We start from the raw sequence: 24,396 nt of genomic DNA on the forward strand, positions 1-24,396 counted from the left end.
TTACAGTATAAAAAACAAACATGAATTATTCCATAAAAAATAGAGGTAGCGTTTTTCCATTCCATTTAATTTAATTCCATTTACTTAATTTATATGCTGTAAAAAAAAAAAGAAGCAAATATTAAGGTAAAATTGTGGCGACTGACTTGACATTTTTAGTACAATCTAAAGATTTTCTTTTGTACAGCGTACATAAAAAAAGAAATAATAATCAAATACATAGACAATTATACACATGTTTTAAATATACACATTTATATTCATACTGTATATTATTCATTGTTAAAGTGGCCCTCTGAGGGCAACCATAACTGCGATATGGCCCTCAATGAGAACGAGTTTGACACACCTGATTTTAAATCATTCGGCCTCATATTTTCCTCTTAACCATTTGATGTTGTTAATGTCAGCGATCAGGTGACTTTACACACCTGCAGGGCAAAGGTGAGTGTGCTCTCGGACATGTGCTGCTTCAAAATAAACTTTACATAAAACTCTTACCAAGCTTTGAGCAAATAAGTACATTTTCTAAAAAAATGTTCATGTGTGACATTCTGATAAAAAGTTGCATTTATGTCAAAATATTGGGGTATTTTTTAAAGCTAACATTTATTGTGATTAATTACATTTCAAAAGTGATTAATCAAATTGAAAAATATCATTTGACACCTCTAATTTACATCAATTGTTTATATCAATATGTCTGATATTTGTCTCTTAACCATTTGATGTCTTTAATGTCAGCGATCAGGTGACTTATACACACCTGCAGGGCAAAGGTGAGCTGCTTCAAAATAAACTTTACATAAAACTCTTACCAAGCTTTGAGCAAATAAGTACGTTTTCTAAAAAAATGTTCATGTGTGACATTCTGATAAAAAGTTGCATTTATGTCAAAATATTGGGGTATTTTTTAAAGCTAACATTTATTGTGGTTAATTAAATTTCAAAAGTGATTAATCAAATTGAAAAATATCATTTGACACCTCTAATTTACATAAATTGTTTAAATCATTATGTCTCGTACACTATATTGCCATAAGTATTTGGCCACCCATCCAAATGATGAGAATCAGGTGTCCTAATCACTTGGCCAGGTGTATAAATCAAGCACTTAGGCATGGAAACATTTGTGAAAGAATGGGCCGCTCTCAGTGATTTCCAGCGTGGATCTGTCATAGGATGCCACCTGTGCAACAAATCCAGTTGTGAAATTTCCTCGCTCCTAAATATTCCAAAGTCAACTTTATTATAAGAAAAGTGAAGAGTTTGGGAACAACAGCAACTCAGCCACCAAGTGGTAGGCCATGTAAACTGACAGAGAGGTGTCAGTGGATGCTGAAGCGCATAGTGCAAAGACTTTCTGCACAGTCAGTTGCTACAGAGCTCCGAACTTCATGTGACATTCCAATTAGCCCACATACAGTACGCAGAGAGCTTCATGGAATGGGTTTCCATGGCCGAGCAGCTGCATCTAAGCCATACATCACCAAGTCCAATGCAAAACGTCGGATAAAGTGGTGTAAAGCCCGTTGCCACTGGATTCTAGAGCAGTGGAGACACCTTCTCTGGAGTGATGAATCACGCTTTTCCATCTGGCAATCTGATGGACCAGTCTGGGTTTGGAGGTTGCCAGGAGAACGCTACATTTCGGACTGCATTGTGTCGAGTGTGAAATTTGGTGGAGGAGGATTTATGGTGTGGGGTTGGTTTTTCAGGAGTTGGGCTTGGCCCCTTAGTTCCAGTGAAAATAACTTTGAATGCTCCAGGATACCAAAACATGTTGGACAATTCCATGGGATGGCACTTCAAGTTTATATGTGAGTAAAGACAGGTGGCCAAATACTTTTGGCAATATAGTGTATCCTTCTCTAAACCAGTTCCACACAATTGTATTTTATTATTTTTGCATCGCAATAAACTTTGTCACTGCACTGTACAACAAAACTTATTTATGCTCATAAAGTCAATATATACATTTTTATTTTGGAAGATTTTGGAAACTTACTTGTATTTAAAACAAACCTTAAATAACTCTGTCAATCAGTAAAAACAATCAATTAAAATACGAAAAAAATGCATGATTTAAAAAATCATTTAAATTAAATTAAATTTACACTTTAATTTCACCTGAAATATAATAATACATTTTTTTCACAAAATATAATTTCAATAAAATGATCAAAAAGTGTCACAAAAGTTTCAAATGTATAGTCAAATGTTTCGGGTTGAAGACTTTGAAAGACTTTATATTTTCAGTCAGTGTTCAATGTTTGTTTCTTTTCAAAGTAAAACTACAATGTACTGATTGAGTGGTATAAAAAAAAGAGAAGCGGTGTTCTGCTATGCAAGCTGTCAATCACGTCTCTAACCTGACTAAGTTCCATCACTTGTGCCAAACAGGAAAAAAAACGTTTTGTCGTATGCACCAGCTGGTCCAAATCAAATATTTCCAGGCACACGGATTGATAGCACAGCCATATAACAAATGCCATAAAGCTGCATGTGCAGGAAGTCTGCAGGAGTTTTCAATCCTTCATTGTGGCAGCGAGAACACTGAAGGACAGAAAAGTCTTGACTGCATGAAAGTCCTGCAGGGTGTGATTTATTTGGACACATGCAGACCTCTACGAACTCAAACATGATTCACATATCATTTGCACGTGTCTTACCTGACATGTGGTGATGTTGTGTACACTGTAAAACAAAGTCCGTAGATTTTACAGTAAAATACTGTTGCCATGCAGTATTTCAATGAAGAGAACAGTTTACAGTACTGCATGTAAACACAATCATAGTTGTTCCTGTAAAAAAGTAGCATCTTAAAGGGGAACTGCACTTTTTTTGGAATGTTGCCTATCGTTCACAATCATAATGAAAGACACGATGATGCATTTTAATGCATTCTAAATATTAAATAAAGGTAAACAAAAGTCCACTTACATAGGGGGGCAATGTAAGGCCCTTTATTACGCCCATAAAACCCAATAAATAACCATCCAAAAAGCCAACAATTCTCCATTTAAATTTGGTGACTTGAATATTGACAAGTGTTAGTGATATTGTTATTATAAGTGCTAACACAAACTATTTATAGCGGCGACGTGATCACTTACTCTTAGACATCTTTTTCGGTACATGCAAAAAAAAATCTCATATTGCACATGTATGGAAAAAGATGTTTAAGAGTATTTTTATATTAAATAAGGTAAAATATGTGTTAGATTATAGGGCAATGCGTATATTGTATTGTGCACTGATACTGCCACATATCAGCTACTGTGTGGAAGTGTGGGGGAACTATAAGGATTATTCATAAAGTAGATTATCTAGAACACACTAACATATTTATTAATTCTGCTTTATTGAAACTACAGGAGCTAGTAAAGTTACAGACATTATGTGTTATGTTTAAGGCTAAAAGTAAAACATTACCAGCAAATTTACAAAAAATGTTCGTCATCACTTCTGAGAATGAAGAGCATAGAAGAAAAGGTCATTCAAACATGAGTATTCAAAGACAACTTTAAAACAAATGTGTATATCAGTGGTGGGGGTTAAACTATGGAATTCTCTTTACAATGAGATAAAAGACTGTACAAATATATTCCAATTGAAAAAAATATATAAAGATCATATGGACAGTCATAACTGTTTATATTTTGCTTTATATTTATTATTTTACTAATTTTTTTGTCTGGTTTTGTATCATCCCGTGAGGTGTATATTACTTTTTTTGTTCGGTTTGTACTTCATGAAGTTTTGCACTGTGTTTTTTTGTGTGTGTTTTTTGTTTGTTTTCATTATATTTGGATGTATTTGTTTGGTTTGTATGCTATCCATTAAGTAAGACTACGTATTATGTTGAAGGGGGCAGGAAAATATAAGATTTTCTTCATCCTGTTCCTTCTCAGGCATTGGTGTGTAAATGTGTGTTTAGTTGCTGAGGTTTAATTGTCTATTGATCAAAGATGCACATCAATGGAGAAGATAAATAAAAAAATGAAATTAAAATGAAAGTATTAGTGATATTGTTATTATAGTGCTAACACAGACAAACTTTTTATAGCGGCGACATGATCACAAGCTTATAGTGGCTATGTTTACATCATCGAGTGGTCTGCTGTTTCCTTGCTCCCTGTAAATTTATTCTAGATCATAAATCATGCCTCTCACCTGAAAAGTAGAAGGATGAGGACGTATTTCGACAAGTTGGGACACTATGACAGCAAATTTAGACCCGAAAGTGGCAAGAACGACACGAAAAGACGCTTGGTTCCACCCCCCTTTTCTTGGTGAGGATTATGAGTCATTCTTCATCTAAATAGGAATATATGAACATCCTAGCAGTCGGCATCCTAATGACAGCAGACCTTGTACAGCAAGTGATCTTTTATTATGTTTGTTGGCTCTCATGAAGTCTGCAGTGAGTAATCAGGGATGTTGTTGAAAAAACCCCAAACGTGATGTGTTTTTGAAATGAATGCACTGCATATGCTTAAAATAATCAAAATATGTAAATATTAAAACTTATTATAAATGTTACTACATTACATATATACTTACATCATGTATATAAAACCTTAATAGGTGTTTGGCTGTTTTAAAGGCATTATAGGCAGAATAGAGCGACTCTCATAAGCTCCATTGTTAGTTGACTTTTGATCACATTTATTTAATATTTAGAAAACATTAAATAAAAGAACAACATGTGTTCATGTCTTAAATAAGGATTGTGAATGATGATCAAAAATCCCCAAAAAGTGCAGTTCCCTTTTAAATCGCCAGATTTTTACCTTTAAAAAAACAGCGGTACCGTTGATCCAGTTACAGCACAGCTGTCTAACTCAGATAGATCTCGCCCGCCACATTATTTGATGTGGCCTGCAAAACTTGAAAATATTGTGCATCAATCAAGCACCTCACATTTATTAATAAATGTATTTGATCTTTCCATTTTGGCAGAGAAAAATGTCCTGCATGCATTTGCACATCTTTTAAACGTTAAGGGGTGCTAAGAAAAAATCGATTCAAATCCAAATTACGATTTTCATTTATATCAACTCCAAAATCGATTCATCATTGTCAACATTTGATTAAAACATCGCAAAAAATAAAAATACATATTTTTTAATCAATTAAAAAAAGTTTTAAGGCCATCTCTGCACTTACTTGCTGCCAAGAGGAGCTTTTGTAACCTGTAAAAAAAAGTGTAAATTATAATAGCAAACAATATATTGCGATAATCGGTTTGAATCGAGAATTGACTTGTCAACTTAAGAATCAAATTTGAATCGAATCTTGCATTGTTGTAATATTTACACCCCTATTATCTGATCGTACATTCCAAAGTCATTCCAAACATTTTTTGTTATAAAAAATAAATATATCTGTTTGTCACTTCCACTTAAGATTTCAAAGCAAGTTATTAAGATGTAAACAATATTAAATGCACAAGCAAGTGAATATCATCAGCCGATGATACATCTATATACTACTATATACTTTTTCCTAAACTTTGAACCCTGTGGCTTATACGAAGGTACGGCTAATCTATGGATTTTTCTTGGCTCACGGCTAAATGATGGAATGGCTTAAGCAAAGAAATCAAACAATGTACTAAAATGATCCACTACTTTGAAACTGTTCAAAGTGTACAGAGAAAAAGGAAGAGCAATCCTGATAAACATCTTGAACCTTATTAAAAAGGAGATAATCGTATTCATCTCAAAGGAAGAAATAAGACATTGACTTTTCTGTTTTGTTTGATCAGCCGTTTTACTGCAGTTTTACAGACACTAGAAAGAATTAAGGTATGTCAATAAACATTTACAAAACTTTTAATGTAAAAATCTCATTTTGCAACATACTGGTATAAATATTTTTTTTTCTTCGAAAATTTAGTGGGTGTGGTTTATGTAGCGGAAATACAGTAGTTAGGGTTACTCTGAGGGCGGCCATGATTTTGATGAAATTGGACACCTCTGATTTACAGTAATGTCCCAGAAAAAACATTTTTACAGTAAAAAAAAGGCAGCTCAGCTGACATAATTTTTACTTAAAATACCAGTGGTGTCGCTTTTCAAGTTACAGTAATTCAGTGTAAAAACCAGCATAAATTCCACAGTAAAATTCCGGCAAGTGAGCGGACAGTTTTTGAGCATATTCATTAAATAAAGTGCCTGACATGAGAAAATTAAAAGACACAAGGTAGTTTGAAATGGAAAATATACCTTTATTTGGTGGAAGCAATTACAAGGGCCCATCCTTTGCAGAGTGTTTAGGAGAGTCCCTGCCCTGGGGCTTGAAGATGTGGAGCAGCTGGACCAGGTCTTGCTGCTGAAGGCCCAGATCCTCCATCAGGCTGGTGAAATACTGCACTGACCACGGCGTCTCCAAGGCCTCGCCAACCACCGCAGACACGCTGGACAAGCTGTCATGATCACACATCCATCAGCCCGCTGACATGACACTTTGAGTACGCAATCACGGCCAATGAAACACGCCGAGGGTGAGCCATGTGATGCCCAACAAAAAAGGGTCAAGTATTGCTTCAAAAAGGCAAACTAATTGGAAAATAACTTCCTTGTTTCTTCTTGAAGTGTATTTCACAATGTATCTGTCTTGTTATTAATACAGCTCTATATTCTGTAAAATTATAACCATTATAAAATAAAATAAAGTAGCGGGGGTGTATATTGTAGCGTCCCGGAAGAGTTAGTGCTGCAAGGGGTTTTGGGTATTTGTTCTGTTGTGTTTATGTTGTGTTACGGTGCGGATGTTCTCCCTAAATGTGTTTGTCATTCTTGTTTGGTGTGGCTTCACAGTGTGGCGCATATTTGTAACAGTGTTAAATTTGTTTATACGGTCACCTTTAGTGTGACCTGTATGGCTGTTGACCAAGTATGCCTTGCATTCACTTGTGTGTGTGAAAAGCCGTAGATATTATGTGATTGGGCCGGCACGCAAAGGTAGTGCCTTTAAGGTTTATTGGCGCTCTGTTCTTCTCCCTACATCCGTGTACCACTCCGTACAGCGGCGTTTTAAAAAGTCATACATTTTACTTTTTGAAACCGATACCGATAATTTCCGATATTACATTTTAAAGTCTTTATCGGACGATAATATCGGCAGTCTGATATTATCGGACATCTCTAGTCTCAGTCATTAAAGTGTTCAAAATTAGTCATATATATATATTTATTTTTTTAAACTTTCAACACTTAAATATGTATCGATCAACTTTAGATCTATCCGTTGCTATAGAGTTTTTATTTTTTGAAAGTGTTATGCCCCTTTTTTCGCCAAAGAAAACCCTGTTTGTAATACAGAAAACACAAAATACGCATTATTTTTCCCAAATCATTTTTCAAAATGGAATATTTGACATGAAGTAATTGAAGCCTTAAACAGGTCAATAATTCACAACAACATTGATTTTGATTCATTATTATTTTTTAAAGAATGACAGTAAAAAAAAATCAGGGCCCCACTCATAAATGTGTTAAAAATAAGTCATATTTTTTTACTTTCAACGCTTAAATCTGTAGATCAACTTCAGATCTGTCAATTAGAAGTTTTTTGTCATTTTTGGAGCAATGACGGTTTTAAGTTAAAAAAAAAAAAAAAGCCTTCGTGGCAGATTTGTGTTATTAGTATCAACATTGCAACATTTTCTCGTTACATTTCACCGGTTTGCTCTTTTATTCCACATTTTATGTGTTTATGTTAATAACAGTGACAAATGATCATAAAAAAAAAGAAAAAAAAAGATCAGACTTGAATTAATCATGATTAATCACAGGTTATTAATTGAACTTAAAAATAGCTACAATATTTATTGTCAGAATGTCATACAGGAAGTGTTTGACTTAATGCAGTACAGTTATTTGCTGAACGTTTGCTCCCAGTTGTATCTAAAGTCCTATCAAGATGTATTTTGGAGTGACGTCTGCCAGCGAGCCCACCAGTCCCAGTCTCCTCACTCACCTTTGCACTGATCTGGTCACTGCAAAGGTCACTCCTGCCGCCTTTCAGGGAACCATGTGATCATTTGTTGTGATTATTCACAAGTTAACTCGTTATTTATGACAGCCTCACAAAAAAATTAAACTTTTTTTTCCCTCATTCCTGTTTCAATCAGATAGGTCAGTGATTTCTTGAACTGTGGTACGGGTGTCACTAGTGGTATGCTAAAGAATCAATTAATAAATATATATATTTGTTCTTATATTCAAAAAGTGTTACTGTTCAAACTGTGTGTAATGTTGAAATATATTTGCTAAATAAAACCTCTGCTTTGTTTTTAATGAATACCTACGCCGGGGGTCGGCAACGCGCGGCTCTTTAGCACCGCCCTAGTGGCTCCCTTGAGCTTTTTCAAAAATATGAAAATAGAAAAAGATGACGAAAAAATATATATATTTTTGGTTTTAATATGGTTTCTGTAGGAGGACAAACATGACACAAACCTTCATAATTGTTAGAAATCCCACTGTTTACATTAAACATACTTCACTGATGAGAGTATTTGGCGCGCACCATTTTGTCCTAATTTCGGAAGTCATTGAACGGACCGTAGTTTGTTTACATGTACATCTTTCCTTGATGCTGCCACAGATATGTGTTCTATGCCACTCCTTCTTTGTCTCTATTTGTTCATCAAACGTTTTATGCTGTGCGTTAGGGCTGGGCGATATATCGCGGGTTTGTCTCTGTGCGATATAGAAAATGACTATATCGTGATATTCGAGTATACATTCTCACGCAGTTGCTTTTAGCTGCGGGCATTACACTACAGGCTCTTCTCACTCTTGTCTGTCCTTCTCACAGAGACAGAGACATAAAACAAGCGCACCTTCTTACATACGTCACATACGTACAGTATACGCTCTCGCGGAGCAGAGAGGTAGCGGCATGGGTAACGTTAGCTGTGGTGCGAGTGGTAATACGAGAGAAAGAAGGTGCGAATCTGGTAACAAATGAAAGAAGAATTAATTCCCAAGAAAAACAGCATCGTCTGGCGGTGGTTTGGCTTCAAGCGGGAATATGTCGAACAGACAACCATAATTTGTAACGTGTGGGGCAAAAACGTTGCTACAAAAAGTAGCATTACTGCTAATATGTAGCATCATTTGAAAAGTCACCCGCTAGAGAATGAAGAGTGCTTACTCCGCATGTCAACATCTCCGTTCCGTCCCACACCAACAAAATGCCGAAGCAACCATTTCCACATCAACACCATATGAAAAAAATTAGTCAACAACAGAAGGAGATAACGTCCGCAGGAACCTACCACATAGCGAAGGACATACACTATTTGATTTCCTATTATGCAGCTCATTTTTATTTGACACTTATTGAAATATCTTGTGTGACATCATGCACAAAAGTGCACTTTATTTGTTTTAAACTATTGTAGTGGCGTTCTGTACAAAAAGGGCACTTTAATTTAGTGTTGTTATGATATGTCATCTTAGTGACATCATGCACAAAAGTGCACTAATAGCTTGTTTTAAAATGTCTCTGACAATCTTGCACTTTCTGTTTTGGAAATGACATGAATGTTTGTGCCACATAACTGTTTAATAAATACCGTTCTGGTAAATTGACTTAGTTGTGGCTTCCCTCTCTGCATGAAAGTTTAAAGGCCTACTGAAACCCACTACTACCGACCACGCAGTCTGATAGTTTATATATCAATGATGAAATCTTAACAATGAAACACATGCCAATACGGCCGGGTTAACTTATAAAGTGAAATTTTAAATTTCCCGCTAAACTTCCGGTTGAAAAACTCCTTTGGATATGACTTATGCGCATGACGTCACAAAATCCACGGAAGTGGTTGGACCCCATCGGACCCGATACAAAAACCTCTTGTTTTCTTCGACAAAATTCCCCAGTATTCTGGACATCTGTGTTGGTGAATCTTTTGCAATTTGTTTAATGAACAATGGAGGCTGCAAAGAAGAACGTTGTAGGTGGGATCGATCGGTGTATTAGCGGCTAAGTACAATACTTACAGCAACACAACAAGGACTACTTACTACGCCTAGCCGATGCTTGCCGCCAAACCCACGGATGAAGTCCTTCGTCGCGCCGTCGATCGCTGGAACGCAAGTGAGCACGGCTGTTGATGGGAAGATGAGGGCTGGCTGGCGTAGGTGGAGCGCTAATGTTTTTATCATAGTTCTGTGAGGTCCAGTTGCTAAGTTGCTAAATTAGCCTTAGCGTCGTTAGCAACAGCATTGTTAAGCCTTACCAGGCTGAGAATTTTTAACCGTGTAGTTACATGTACATGGTTTAATAGTATTGTTGATCTTCTGTCTATCCTTCCAGTCAGGGATTTATGTATTTTGTTTCTATCTGCATTTGAGACAGATGCTATCATGTTAGCTCATGCTACAGAGGTTCGTCGATGATGGGTGTCCTTCGTCGCGCCGTCGATCGCTGGAACGCAGGTGAGCACGGCTGTTAATGTAACCGTGTAGTTACATGTACATGGTTTAATAGTATTGTTGATCTTCTGTCTATCCTTCCAGTCAGGGGTTTATTTCTTTTGTTTCTATCTTCATTTGAGAACGATGCTATCACGTTAGCTCAGTAGCTAAGTGTGTCACCGATGTATTGTCGTGGAGATAAAAGTCACTTTAAATGTCCATTTCGCATGCTCGACTCTCATTTTCAAGAGGATATAGTATCCGAGGTGGTTTAAAATACAAATCCGTGATCCACAATAGAAAAAGGAGAGTGTGGAATCCAATGAGCCAGCTTGTACCTAAGTTACGGTCAGAGCGAAAAAAGATACGTCCATCACTGCCTCTCTAGTCCTTCACTGTAACGTTCCTCATCTACGAATCTTTCATCCTCGCTCAAATTAATGGGGTAATCGTCGCTTTGTCGCTCCGAATCTCTCTCGCTCCATTGTAAACAAAGGAAAATTGTGAGGAATATTACCTCCTGTGACGTCACGCTACTTCCGGTACAGGCAAGGCTTTTTTTATCAGCGAGCAAAAGTTGCGAACTTTATCGTCGATTTTCTCTACTAAATCCTTTCAGCAAAAATATGGCAATATCGCGAAATGATCAAGTATGACACATAGAATGGATCTGCTATTCCCGTTTAAATAAATAAAAATTCATTTCAGTAGGCCTTTAAAATGAGCATATATTAATGCAGTATGAACAAGAATGTTTTAATGTAGACCAGGGGTCTGGAACCTTTTTGGCTGAGAGAGCCATGAAAGCCAAATATTTTAAAAAGTATTTCCGTGAGAGCCGTATAATATTTTTTAACAATGAATACAACTAAAAGCTTGCATTTTTAAGTAAGAACAACATTTTTAGAGTATAAGTCTCTTATCTTACCATTAATGCGACTTCTGATGCTGCATGATTTTGCTGATGGCTTTGTAGTCTGGTTGATACGTGGTTATTTTTAACACTGTGATTACCAGTGGAATTATTCATTACTTATCATGTTAAGTAGTGTCAGCTAAGATTTATCTGAGAGCCAGCTGCAGTCATCAAAAGAGCCACATCTGGCTCTAGTGCCATAGGTTCCCTACCCCTGATGTAGACACATAGAATCATGATACTGGTGTGATTATATGCATCAAGTGTTCATTCAAGGCTAAGGCAAAATATTGAGATATACACTACCGTTCAAAAGTTTGGGGTCACCCAAACAATTTTGTGGAATAGCCTTCATTTCTAAGAACAAGAATAGACTGTCGAGTTTCAGATGAAAGTTCTCTTTTTCTGGCCATTTTGAGCATTTAATTGACCCCACAAATCTGATGCTCCAGAAACTCAATCTGCTCAAAGGAAGGTCAGTTTTGTAGCTTCTGTAACGAGCTAAACTGTTTTCAGATGTGTGAACATGATTGCACAAGCGTTTTCTAATCATCAATTAGCCTTCTGAGCCAATGAGCAAACACATTGTACCATTAGAACACTGGAGTGATAGTTGCTGGAAATGGGCCTCTATACACCTATGTAGATATTACACCAAAAACCAGACATTTGCAGCTAGAATAGTCATTTACCACATTAGCAATGTATAGAGTGTATTTCTTTAAAGTTATGACTAGTTTAAAGTTATCTTCATTGAAAAGTACAGTGCTTTTCCTTCAAAAATAAGGACATTTCAATGTGACTCCAAACTTTTGAACGGTAGTGTATATCGTGTATCGTGACATGGCCTAAAAATATCTAGATATTAAAAAAAGGCCATATCGTCCATCCCTACTGTGCGTGAATCCACAAAGACGAGCTTTGTTGATGTTATTGACTTGTGTGGAGTGCTAATATATTTGGTCACTGCATGACTGCAAGCGAATCGATGCTAACATGCGATTTATGTTAGCTGTATGTACATAATGCATCATTATGCCTCGTATTTGAGGTATATTTGAGGACATTTTATTTTAAGTTTCCGTTTCCTTAAACCTGAATACACACATCTTTACCTTTGGCCATTCTAAGCCAGTAATTTCCAGGAGTTATCACACCCTCTGAAAAGCCTCCGTTTTAGTAATGTTTTCCAATGTTGTAAAAATGTGTAGAATAAATATTACATTTCAACATTTCTGTCAACCAAGATTTGCATCGGCCTGTGACACATAGGCATTTTGATAGTAGTCTAATATAGCTAATATAGACACTTACATCATGTGTTGCCTTCATTTGAACACTTATATAAGATTTACATTTTTTGCGGTTCCAGGCAGATTTTTTATGGCTTTTTTTTGGGTCCAATATGGCTCTTTCAACATTTTGGGTAGCCGACCCCTACCTTAGGCCTACTACTAGAGATGTCCGATAATATCGGACTGCCGATATTATCGGCCGATAAATGCTTTAAAATGTAATATCGGAAATTATCTGTATCGGTTTCAAAAAGTAAAATTTATGACTTTTTAAAACGCTGCTGTACGGAGTGGTACACGGACGTAGGGAGAAGTACAGAGCAGTTGCGTCTCCCAGGCATACTTGCCAACCCTCCCGAATTTCGGTGCCCCTCCCGAAAATCTCCCGGGGCAACCATTCTCACCAATTTCTCCCGATTTCCACCCAGACAACAATATTGGGGGCGTGCCTTAAAGGCACTGCCTTTGCGTGCCGGCCCAATCACAGAATATCTACGGCTTTTCACACAAGTGAATGCAATCATACTTGGTCAACAGCCATACAGGTCACACTGAGGGTGACCGTATAAACAACTTTAACACTCTTACAAATATGCGCCACACTGTGAACCCACACCAAACAAGAATGACAAACACATTTCGGGAGAACATCCGCACCGTAACACAACAGAACAAATACCCAGAACCCCTTGTAGCACTAACTCTTCCGGGACGCTACAATATACAACCCCTGCTACCCCTTACCCCCCACATCAACTCCACCCCCCCAACCCCGCCCACCTCAACCTCCTCATGCTCTCTCAGGGAGAGCAGGTCCCAAAATTCCAAGCTGCTGTTTTGAGGCATGTTAAAAAAAATAATGCACTTTGTGACTTCAATAATAAATATGGCAGTGCCATGTTGGCATTTTTTTCCATAACTTCAGTTTAATTGTTTTGGAAAACCTTGTTACATTGTTTAATGCATCCAGCGGGGCATCACAACAAAATTAGGCAGAATAATGTGTTAATTCCACGACTGTATATATCGGTATCGGTTGATATCGGAATCGGTAATAAGAGTTGGACAATATCGGAATATCGGCAAAAAAGCCATTATCGGACATCTCTACCTACTACACTACTGTATATCTATGCTGGTCATTAAAGTGGTACTTGGAGAGCCGAGTGTTTTCTGAGGTGCTACTTGGCGAAACAAGTTTGAGAGCCACTGAGAAAGGGGATTTATGTATTCCTTCCCAGATGTAGTAAAATAAAACATTAACACGCATATAGTTGAGAAGTACAATCACAACAAAAATAATTTTGTTCAATTCATACTTTACTGCTTTATTAAAATGTGCCTTGAACCTTCTGCCTCCCTCGGTGCTCCAAATCTACCTGCCCCATGTCTATCTGTGTGCAGGTCGGTTTATCTCGGGTTCTCCTCAGCTTCTAGGGTTGCAGTGGGGCATCCATTATTCAGCTCCAATCAACAATAGAGGCCAGACCAGCTCCACAGCTGCTGGTCAGCAGGTAGATAACCACACCACTCCAAATTATTCATGATGGAGAATCATATCCTACCACTGGCACTGGCTCCCACACAAGAGTGTGTATGTAAAACATGGTAAAATGTCAAGCAGTCTATCTAAATTGATCAGTCTTAGGCCCCGTTTACACTGCACACCACATCTGATTGTTTTGTCCTCAAGTAACACAGATTGGATTTTTGTTGCCAGTCTAAACGCTCCAAAGTGCTTCAAATCTGATCTTTTGGCATCAGATTCAGGCCACATCAGGAGGTAGTCCTGAATCCAATTGGAATCTGATCTTTTCAAATGTGACTTTAGTCTCAACGCAATGTGACCTGAATGTGACTTTTTCATCATCTTTGGGCGAGCTACGTCACTCGTGTGCGCCGGAAAGACCCGATTTCAATTTCTATTTAAGACGACCAAATTTTCAGTGCATCACTTGTCAATGGCGCATAAATAATAGTTTATATGTAATATACGAATATATATTTTGATTCTGAAGAAATAGTGATTGTTGAAAGACCGGAAAAGACGCTGTGGTACATTTGTTACATGTGAGTTGAAAAATAAATCTCCCGTAGATCCACGCTGATGTTTGTCTCCTCTACTTAACAGCCATTAAAGAGATTACAACTAGAGATGTCCGATAATGGCTTTTTTGCCGATATCCAATATTCCGATATTGTCCAACTCTTAATTACCGATTCCGATATCAATCGATACCGATATATACAGTCGTGGAATTAACACATTATTATGCCTAATTTTGTTGTGATGCCCCGCTGGATGCATTAAACAACGTAACAAGGTTTTCCAAAATAAATCAATTCAAGTTATGTAAAAAAATGCCAACATGGCACTGCCATATTTATTATTGAAGTCACAAAGTGCTTTTTTTTTTTTAAACATGCCTCAAAACAGCAGCTTGGAATTTGGGACATGCTTTCCCTGAGAGAGCATGAGGAGGTTGAGGTGGGCGCGGTTGGGGGGGGGGGGGGGGGGTAGCGGGAGGTGTATATTGTAGCGTCCCCGAAGAGTTAGTGCTGCAAGGGGTTCTGGGTATTTGTTCTGTTGTGTTTATGTTGTGTTACGGTGCAGTTGTTCTCCCGAAATGTGTTTGTCATTCTTGTTTGGTGTGGGTTCACAGTGTGGCGCATATTTGTAACCGTGTTAAAGTTGTTTATACCACCACCCTCAGTGTGACCTGTATGGCTGTTGACCAAGTAAGCCTTACATTCACTTGTGTGTGTGAAAAGCCGAAGATATTATGTGATTGGGCCGGCACGCAAAGGCAGTGCCTTTAAGGTTCATTGGCGCTCTGTACTTCTCCCTACGTCCGTGTACCACTTCGTACAGCGGCGTTTTAAAAAGTCACAAATTTTACTTTTTGAAACCGATACCGATAATTTCCGATATTACATTTTAAAGCATTTATCGGCCGAAAATATCGGCAGTCCGATATTATCGGACATCTCTAATTACAACCCTCCAAAATATTTTACACTATATACTGTACATCCATTCATACATTATATTAATTTACTTTCACCTAAAAAAACACTATTTTTTAAGGTGTGAAGAATTTTATTTTATTTTGTAGTAGTAGCGACTTCCTCCCGCTCAACATCCTTTGTTTTCAAAAAGTGCACATGCAAGTGATGTCGGGGCCACATTGGGGCCTGTGCACATTTACACTGGAGTCTGATAAAATCACATTTGACTTGCAATGTAAACAGTCAGCTGGAATACATTTGGGCCACTTTGGCCTGCAGTGTAAACGTAGTCAAAGTTGCAGTTTGATAACTGTGATATGAAGTTTGTATATCTCATCCCAAGAAGCGAGCAACAATCTGTGATTAATAATATGACTGATCTCAATTCAAACGTGGGATTAATCCGATGAAAAAAATGTATCATTTGACGGCACTAAAAAAATTTAAGCAAATTCTGAGGGTTAGCAAAAAATTAGCTTCCGGCCACACTTTGGACACAGCTACATTAAAGGGGCAGTTTGCACTGAGATCCCAATGACTATTTTGTTTGTTTTTCATTTTAACTATAAGGATTTTGAAACCACCACGTGTGTTTGTTTTTTCCCTTGTTTTATTGTCTCTCTGTCTACCAACAGTGGTTGAAAGAGAAAACTGCACTTTTTGGGATTTTCTCTATCATTTACAGATCCTATGTAACAAGAACGTACATGTTTGTCTTTTTTATGCATTGTAATTTGTAATAAGTGGCAAGAACGAGGTGGCTAACAATGCAGCTAATGGGAGTACTCTATTGCGCCCATAAAACCCTCTAAAAAACATTCAGAAATCACCAACAATACTCCATTTATATGTCATGACCTGAATATTAACCAAGTATTAATGATATTATTATAAGTGTGAACACAGAGGAACTACTTTTAGCAGCGCCGTGATTACAGAGCGCTAACTATCTTATGCTGCTATATTAACATATTAAGCCTTTGAGCTGCTACATCACCTTTGAGTTAGTGAAAGTTAGTTCTAGGTTATAAATAATGCCTCATACTTGTAGAGTAGAAGGTTGTGGCCATGAACTGAGAAGTAGTTAAACTTTGACAGTCAATTTAAATCCAGAGATGGCGAGAAAGAAATAACTTTTTCTTTTACTTTAGTAAGGATTAAGATTATTTCTTGATTTAAACTGGAAGACATCAACATTCTATCAGTCGGCATCCCAGTGAGAGCAGCCATTGAACAGTATGTGATTGTTTTGTTATGTTAATGGTTTGTATTTTTTGTTTAGCACTTAGCAATAGTGCTACTTGCTGGATCTGCTAATCAGCTTGTAGGTCATCTTCTGTATAGTCAGGTCAAACATTTTTAAAAAGATAAATTATGGAAAGAAAACCCTCAAAAAACAGGTTATAAAAGTGACTGTTTACACCGAACATATCCAATGACAAGTATGTAGACCACAAGGAAGTGTTTTAAAGGTAGATTAAAGGCCTACTGAAACCCACTAGTACCGACCACGCAGTCTGATAGTTTATATATCAATGATGACATTTTAACATTGCAACACATGCCAATACGGCCGGGTTAACTTATAAAGTGCAATTTTAAATTTCCCGGGAAACTTCCGGTTGAAAACGTCTATGTATGATGACGTTTGCGCGTGACGTCGATGGTTGAAGCGGAAGTATTCGGACACATTGTATCCAATACAAAAAAGCTCTGCTTTCATCGCAAAATTCCACAGTATTCTGGACATCTGTGTTGGTGAATCTTTTGCAATTTGTTTAATGAACAATGGAGACTGCAAAGAAGAAAGCTGTAGGTGGGATCGGTGTATTAGCGGCTGGCTGCAGCAACACAACCAGGAGGACTTTGAGTCGGATAGCAGACGCGCTATCCGACGCTAGCCGCCGACCGCATCGATTGATTGATTGATTGATTGAGACTTTTATTAGTAGGTTGCACAGTGAAGTACATATTCCGTACAATTGACCACTAAATGGTAACACCCGAATAAGTTTTTCAACTTGTTTAAGTCGGGGTCCACTTAAATTGATTCATGATACAGATATATACTATCATATATACTATCATCATAATACAGTCATCACACAAGATAATCACATTGAATTATGATCGGGTGAAGTCCTTCGTCGCGCCGTCAATCGCTGGAACGCAGGTGAGCACGGGTGTTGATGAGCATAGGTGGATAGCTAATGTTTTTAGCATAGCTCTGACGAGGTACCGTAGCTAAGTTAGCTTCAATGGCGTCGTTAGCAACAGCATTGCTAGGCTTCGACAGGCGGCACAGCATTAACCGTGTGGTTACAGGTCCAGTGTTTGGTTCGGTGTCTCCTGATAGTAGTATTGTTGATCTTCTGTCTATCCTTCCAGTCAGGGGCTTATTTCTTTTGTTTCTATCTGCATTTAAGCACGATGCTATCACGTTAGCTCCGTAGCTAAAGTGCGTCACCGATGTATTGTCGTGGAGATAAAAGTCACTGTGAATGTCCATTTCGCGTTCTCGACTCTCATTTTCAAGAGGATATAGTATCCGAGGTGGTTTAAAATACAAATCCGTGATCCACAATAGAAAAAGGAGAAAGTGTGGAATCCAATGAGCTCTTTTACCTAAGTTACGGTCAGAGTGAAAAAAGATACGTACTGCACTCTAATCCTTCACTCTAACGTTCCTCATCCACGAATCTTTCATCCTGTCTCAAATTAATGGGGTAATCGTCGCTTTCTCGGTCCGAATCGCTCTCGCTGCTGGTGTAAACAATGGGGAAATGTGAGGAGCCCTTCAACCTGCGACGTCACGCTACTTCCGGTACAGGCAAGGCTTTTTTTATCAGCGACCAAAAGTTGCGAATTTTATCGTTGATGTTCTCTACTAAATCCTTTCAGCAAAAATATGGCAATATCGCGAAATGATCAAGTATGACACATAGAATGGATCTGCTATCCCCGTTTAAATTTAAAAAAATCATTTCAGTAGGCCTTTAAAATCATCATAGTTCTCCTTTAAACTTTCAAACGACAAAAGTGGCGATAGCATTTACATTTAAATAAGCATTCAAATAAAGTTTACAGTGGAAGTAATGTGAGAAAGCCTTTGGCCACTACGAATTTGATTGTTTTAACCATTTTTTCTATCAACAATTTGGCATTGTGACACTGAAAAACAGTAAACAGACCCTTTTAGAACAGAACCTACTCAGTGGCCTTGTGGTTAGAGTGTCCGCCCTGAGATCGGTAGGTTGTGAGTTCAAACCCTGGCCGAGTCATACCAAAGACTATAAAAATGGGACCCATTACCTCCCTGCTTGGCACTCAGCATCAAGGGGTTGGAATTGGGGGTTAAATCACCAAAAATTATTCCCGGCCGCGGCCACCGCTGCTGCTCACTGCTCCCCTCACCTCCCAGGGGGTGATCAAGGGTGATGGGTCAAATGCAAAGAATAACTTCGCCACATCTAGTGCGTTTTATTTCAGTTCTTATGTGTCTTGTACATGTTAAAGAATGGACAATAATAAAACATCCTGATCCTGAATCCTGTGTGTGCAATCATTGGTACTTTAACTTTAACTTTAGCAAAATACAGACTTTTTAGAATGGTGGCACATGGCCCAAGGGAGAATTATCATGTATTTTGACGCCAGGATAGAGGAATGTATTATTACAGTTTAGGTCACTATGGTAGGGGTGTCCTAACGTTTTGACTTGGGCTACAAAATACTTGGCCGTAGTTGGGGCACTCTTGCACTATGGCATCAAATGATCAGTCCAGCCCCGGGATAACAATTATGTCTGTCTGTCATCCTCCATTAAGTAGGAAAGAGCCCACTAAATTGGAAAACAGATGGACAATCATATACACTCAACATTTTGTTCAGTTTTTCCTTTTCGTTTTATGTGGTCATTCAAGTACTGTGTAAACAACACATCATTCAAGTATTGTGTAAACAACACATCATTAAATTTTTGTGTAAACAACACATCATTCAAGTATTGTGTAAACAACACATCATTCAAGTATTGTGTAAACAACACATCATTCAATTTTTGTGTAAACAACACATCATTCAAGTATTGTGTATACAACACATCATTCAAGTATTGTGTATACAACACATCAGTATGGAATGACAGTCTCACTCACATTGTTTTGTATAGGTGCTCAGTAAGCATGTTGATGCAAATGATAAATCAGAGCCAGATGCAATGAAGTGAAAGTTTCCCCGAGTGCCAGTTTAACATGGATGTGTGTGTGTAAGTTGACAACAGTGTGTGTGTGTGTGTTTTCTCTCCTATATCACGGATCTCGCTAGGGGACAATCTGGCCGAGATAAGCTCCGGTGTGTACTCAAATGGGAGGAGCACGGAACTGATAGTGAACTGCCGTGGCCACGTGCACAATAGTGTGCATACTCGCCCGCCATATGGTGTGGGTGACACAATATCAAATGCCCCATGACGCCAACGCACAAGCAAACGAATGATCGAGTTGTTTGCTTTTGTTAAATGAGTTATTTGGCTAAAAGTTGCTGCAGTTACACGCACATTACAGGTGATTCTTAAGTGACATAGAACAAATGTTCAAAAACAGTCCATCAAAATGCAGCATGTCTAGACTGTCTCCACTGTAGGCATGCAGAACAACATAAAGGATACAAGGTACATTTGGATGTTAAAATCAATCCAATGTATCCAATATATGCTAAGCTATCGACAAAACCCAAAACCAGTGAAGTTGGCATGTTGTGTAAATCGTTAATAAAAACAGAATACAATGATTTGCAAATCCTTTTCAACCTACATTCAATTGAATAGACTGCAAAGACAAGATACTTGACGTTCAAACTGGAAAACTTTGTTATTTTTTGCAAATATTAGCTCATTTGGAATTTGATGCCTGCAACATGTTTCAAAAAAGCTGGCACAAGTGGCAAAAAATACTGAGCAAGTTGAGGAATGCTCATCAAACACTAGGCGCAAAGTTGAAAAGCCAGCATCTGTGATGGTATGGGGGTGTATTAGTGCCCAAGGCATGGGTAACTTACATATTTGTAAAGGCACCATTAATGCTGAAAGGTACATACAGGTTTTAGAGCAACATATGTTGCCATCCAAGCAACGTTATCATGGACGCCCCTGCTTATTTCAGCAAGACAATGCAAAGCCACGTGTTACAACAGCATGGCTTCATAGTAAAAGAGTGCGGGTACTAGACTGGCCTGCCTGTAGTCCAGACCTGTCTCCCATTGAAAATGGTTGGCACATTATGAAGCCTAAAATACCACAACAGAGACCCCGGACGGTTGAACAACTTAAGCTGTACATCAAGCAAGAATGGGAAAGAATTCCACCTGAAAAGTTTAAAAAATTGGTCTCCTCAGTTCCCAAACGTTTAGTGATGTTGTTAAAAGGAAAGGCCATGTAACACAGTGGTAAAAATGGCCCTGTGACAACTTTTTTGCAATGTGTTGCTGCCAATAAATTCTAAGTTAATGATTATTTGCAAAAAAAAAATTAGTTTCTCAGTTCGAACTTTAAATATCTTGTGTTTGCAGTCTATTCAATTGAATATAAGTTGAAAAGGATTTGCAAATCATTGTATTCTGTTTTTATTTACGAATTACACAACGTGCCAACTTCACTGGTTTTGGGTTTTGGACATAACACCCCAACATCTTATATTTGTCCAAATTAGTGCAATATTTAATGTATCTCATCAATAACAGGGATGTCCCGATCCATCGCCCTCCGATAAGTATTGGACAATTTTCGTGAAAAAGCATCACCATTGCCAATTAATGCCTTTTAAAGGAGAACTGCACTTTTTTTTGGAATTTTGCCTACCGTTCACAATCATTATGAGAGACAAGAACACACACTTTTTTTTCTTTTTTCTACGATTTTAAAGATGATAAAAACGACTGAAAGATGGGGCTATTGGGAGTCACCGATGTAGCCCTTAAAGTCTCTAAAACAACTTCAAAACTCACCATCAACGTTTTAAATACACATTGTAATATGATTGTTCATGTTTTTCACTCAGTACAAATTGGTGTCCTATCAAAGTTCCTCAGTTATCACACTTACAATAACAATGTTGCTACAGTTTGGTTATTATACAGGTTACAGAACGTAAATGAAGTATTGTTGACAATTTTTGAATGCATTTTGTAAAAGTGATTTAGAGGTAGAATTGATTTCTCCGATTAGCTGCATTGCTAGCCACCTAGAACGAACAGATTTCTACATGTTAGAATGCGGAAAAAAACAAACTTTTGTCTTCTTGTCTCTCATAATGATTGTGAACGATGGGCAACATTCCAAAAAAAGTGCAGTTCCCCTTTAATGTTAATCATAAACGTGTATCCTCTCAGGCTGACACTATTTATTTTTAGTCCCCCGGCTGACCAGCGGCTAGCAGCTATTGTGTGTCTCCCTACGCAGCGTGGAGGAACTCCCTTAAACTGATAATCACCTCCATTAAGGCAAATAAACTTTATTTTGAAGTGTCACAATGATTAAACATTATCACTGGAGGATGAGGACAAACATGCTAAACACTGAGAACATGCCAAAAAGGTAGTCGAAATTGTCACACAGGTGTGTGCCATTTCAGTTTACATGCAACTCATCCATTTTTAACTTCTAAACATTTAAAAAGGTCATTTTCTGCAGATTTTCGCCATTTCCAGGTGATGTTCTGTAACCAGCTCCTCCTGGATATTTTATCCGATGGCTTTCAAACTTTACCCAGACAGATCAGACACATGAAGGATGTAACATTTTGAAGTGTTTAGGTTTTCACTATAGGATGTGGGCGAAGCATGGTGAACAGGATTAGCCTTCTCCACAGAGCATCAAAAAAGGTCACAAATTGACCATAGAGCAGGGGGTCTCAAATTCAAACGCAACTACTTAACCTGTTTAAAAAAAAGGTAGATTTCACAATAAAAAAAAAAACTGGCAGTTCAGTCACCAGACTTTTACTGTAGAATTTACAAAGCTTGTTACACCAAATTATTGTAATTGAAAAAACTGTACCACTGTTTTTGCATTAAAATTTTGGTGACTAAGCTGACAGTTTTTTTACTGTAATTCTTTTTCTTTTTTTTTTACAATGCATTACTATATATTGAAAAATAAGCAGCATCATTGTATTTAAACGCAAAATCCTGGTGACTGAGCCGCCACATTTTTTTTTTTTACCATAAAATCTATGTTCCCTCTTTTTACAGTGCATTACTGTAAATGAAGATTTTACGTTACATTTATGGCGACTGAGCTGCCACGTTTTTACAGTAAAATCTGACTTTTTTTTTTCTTTTTACAATGTAGCCTTAATGATTGTGCAGATTAAAAAAGGTCAGTATAAATATGTAATACCTTTGGTCGGGGGGTCGGCTCAAACCTTAAATTGGTGGTGTCGACAGTAAGGGTAGTATTAACATGATCGATACTGGAGCGATTAGGTCGATATTTTCATTTTCTCAAAATGTTTTGTTGTTTTGGTCAATGTTTACGAACTCAAGCAATAATTTCCTGGACACAGGAGGACTTTGAAGGCAAAAACCAAATGATTCCAAAGAGCAGTTGACCGTAAACAAAACAAACAGTGTTCTATTGACTTTGTCTTGATCAAACAATTATATATAATGTCATAGAATAAAGAACTAGTTGAAATATTGGCATTGCATTCCTTTCATTTTTAGAAGATGCCCTTGGACACCTCTGCAATAAACGCTCATGCAGGATGTAAAACACTGTTGGCTTATCACAAGTCCATTAGTATGACTAATAATATGTAAAGGGAAATAACCAGTACATCTTTAGGAATGTGCCTCGATTGGCAATACGGAAATGAAGGACTCATTGATTATTTTTTATTGAGCTGTATTTAAATACATGTATTATTACGCTCACTCCTAGTTTTGTGTAGTGTGTGTGTGTGTGTGTGTGTGTGTGGAAGCCACACTTACAGATGCAGAATCACAACAGCGATGAGGGTCCACACTGGAGTTTTATGGATGATGTTGGTGTTGGTCAACCTGCGGGGTTTAATAACATGAATAAGAAATAATAACAAAAGGCAAAGTTATTCCCAACATGATAATACATCGATGTCTTAGCAGGTGCAAAAAACGTGAGCCTGAATGAGAGTAGACGTAATGCTGTACACTGGACATGGTCAGGGCCAGCAGCAAAAACATGGCATGCTGTATATGTGTAATGATGGATGTCCTTCTGTCAGCGCTGGATATCCTTTAGCCTGCAGGGTGTCAGCGGGGGCCTCTCGGCACACACAAACAAGAATTCCTGGAAGCTGGACTTGTCTTAAATCACTGGCATGGGGATTTAATAGCAGTGGTGTGCCGTCGGGGCCAGCAAGGCCTCCTCTGCTGGCCTAACATAACCAGAAATTATGATCATAATTAAAGATAAAAGTATTTTATTTACTTTCCCTAAATATCTACAAGTATTCATATTCTCTTCATGTTATATTATGCTCCTTCCAGTGCTGTTGTTTTTAGGTTATAGAGTTTTTATTCAATCAGAATTCAGTGTTTCTGTGTTGAATTCTTTGTTGGCCCTGCGATGAGGTGGCAACTTGTCCAGGGTGTACCCCGCCTACCGCCCGATTGTAGCTGAGATAGGCTCCAGCACCCCCCGCGACCCCGAAAGGGATAAGCGGTAGAAAATGGATGGATGGATACATCTTGTGAG

At 37.8% G+C, this 24,396-nt stretch overlaps 1 protein-coding gene across 1 annotated transcript in view; it reads right to left on the bottom strand.

The window, feature by feature from the left end:
- Positions 1–5,082: 5,082 nt before the first annotated feature.
- rpap2 (RNA polymerase II associated protein 2) overlaps positions 5,083–24,396 on the bottom strand; it is a 35,590-nt gene continuing 16,276 nt past the window's right edge. Inside the window, exons 11-13 of the mRNA XM_062022277.1 lie at positions 23,652–23,720; positions 6,234–6,433; positions 5,083–5,198 (exon numbers count right to left, since the gene is read on the bottom strand). Coding sequence (XP_061878261.1) covers positions 6,253–6,433; positions 23,652–23,720 — 250 coding nt within the window. The 3' untranslated portion in view covers positions 5,083–5,198; positions 6,234–6,252. The remainder of the gene's footprint in view (positions 5,199–6,233; positions 6,434–23,651; positions 23,721–24,396) is intronic.

This window comes from Entelurus aequoreus, linkage group LG16, assembly GCF_033978785.1.
Source record: "Entelurus aequoreus isolate RoL-2023_Sb linkage group LG16, RoL_Eaeq_v1.1, whole genome shotgun sequence".
Lineage (NCBI taxonomy): Eukaryota > Metazoa > Chordata > Actinopteri > Syngnathiformes > Syngnathidae > Entelurus > Entelurus aequoreus.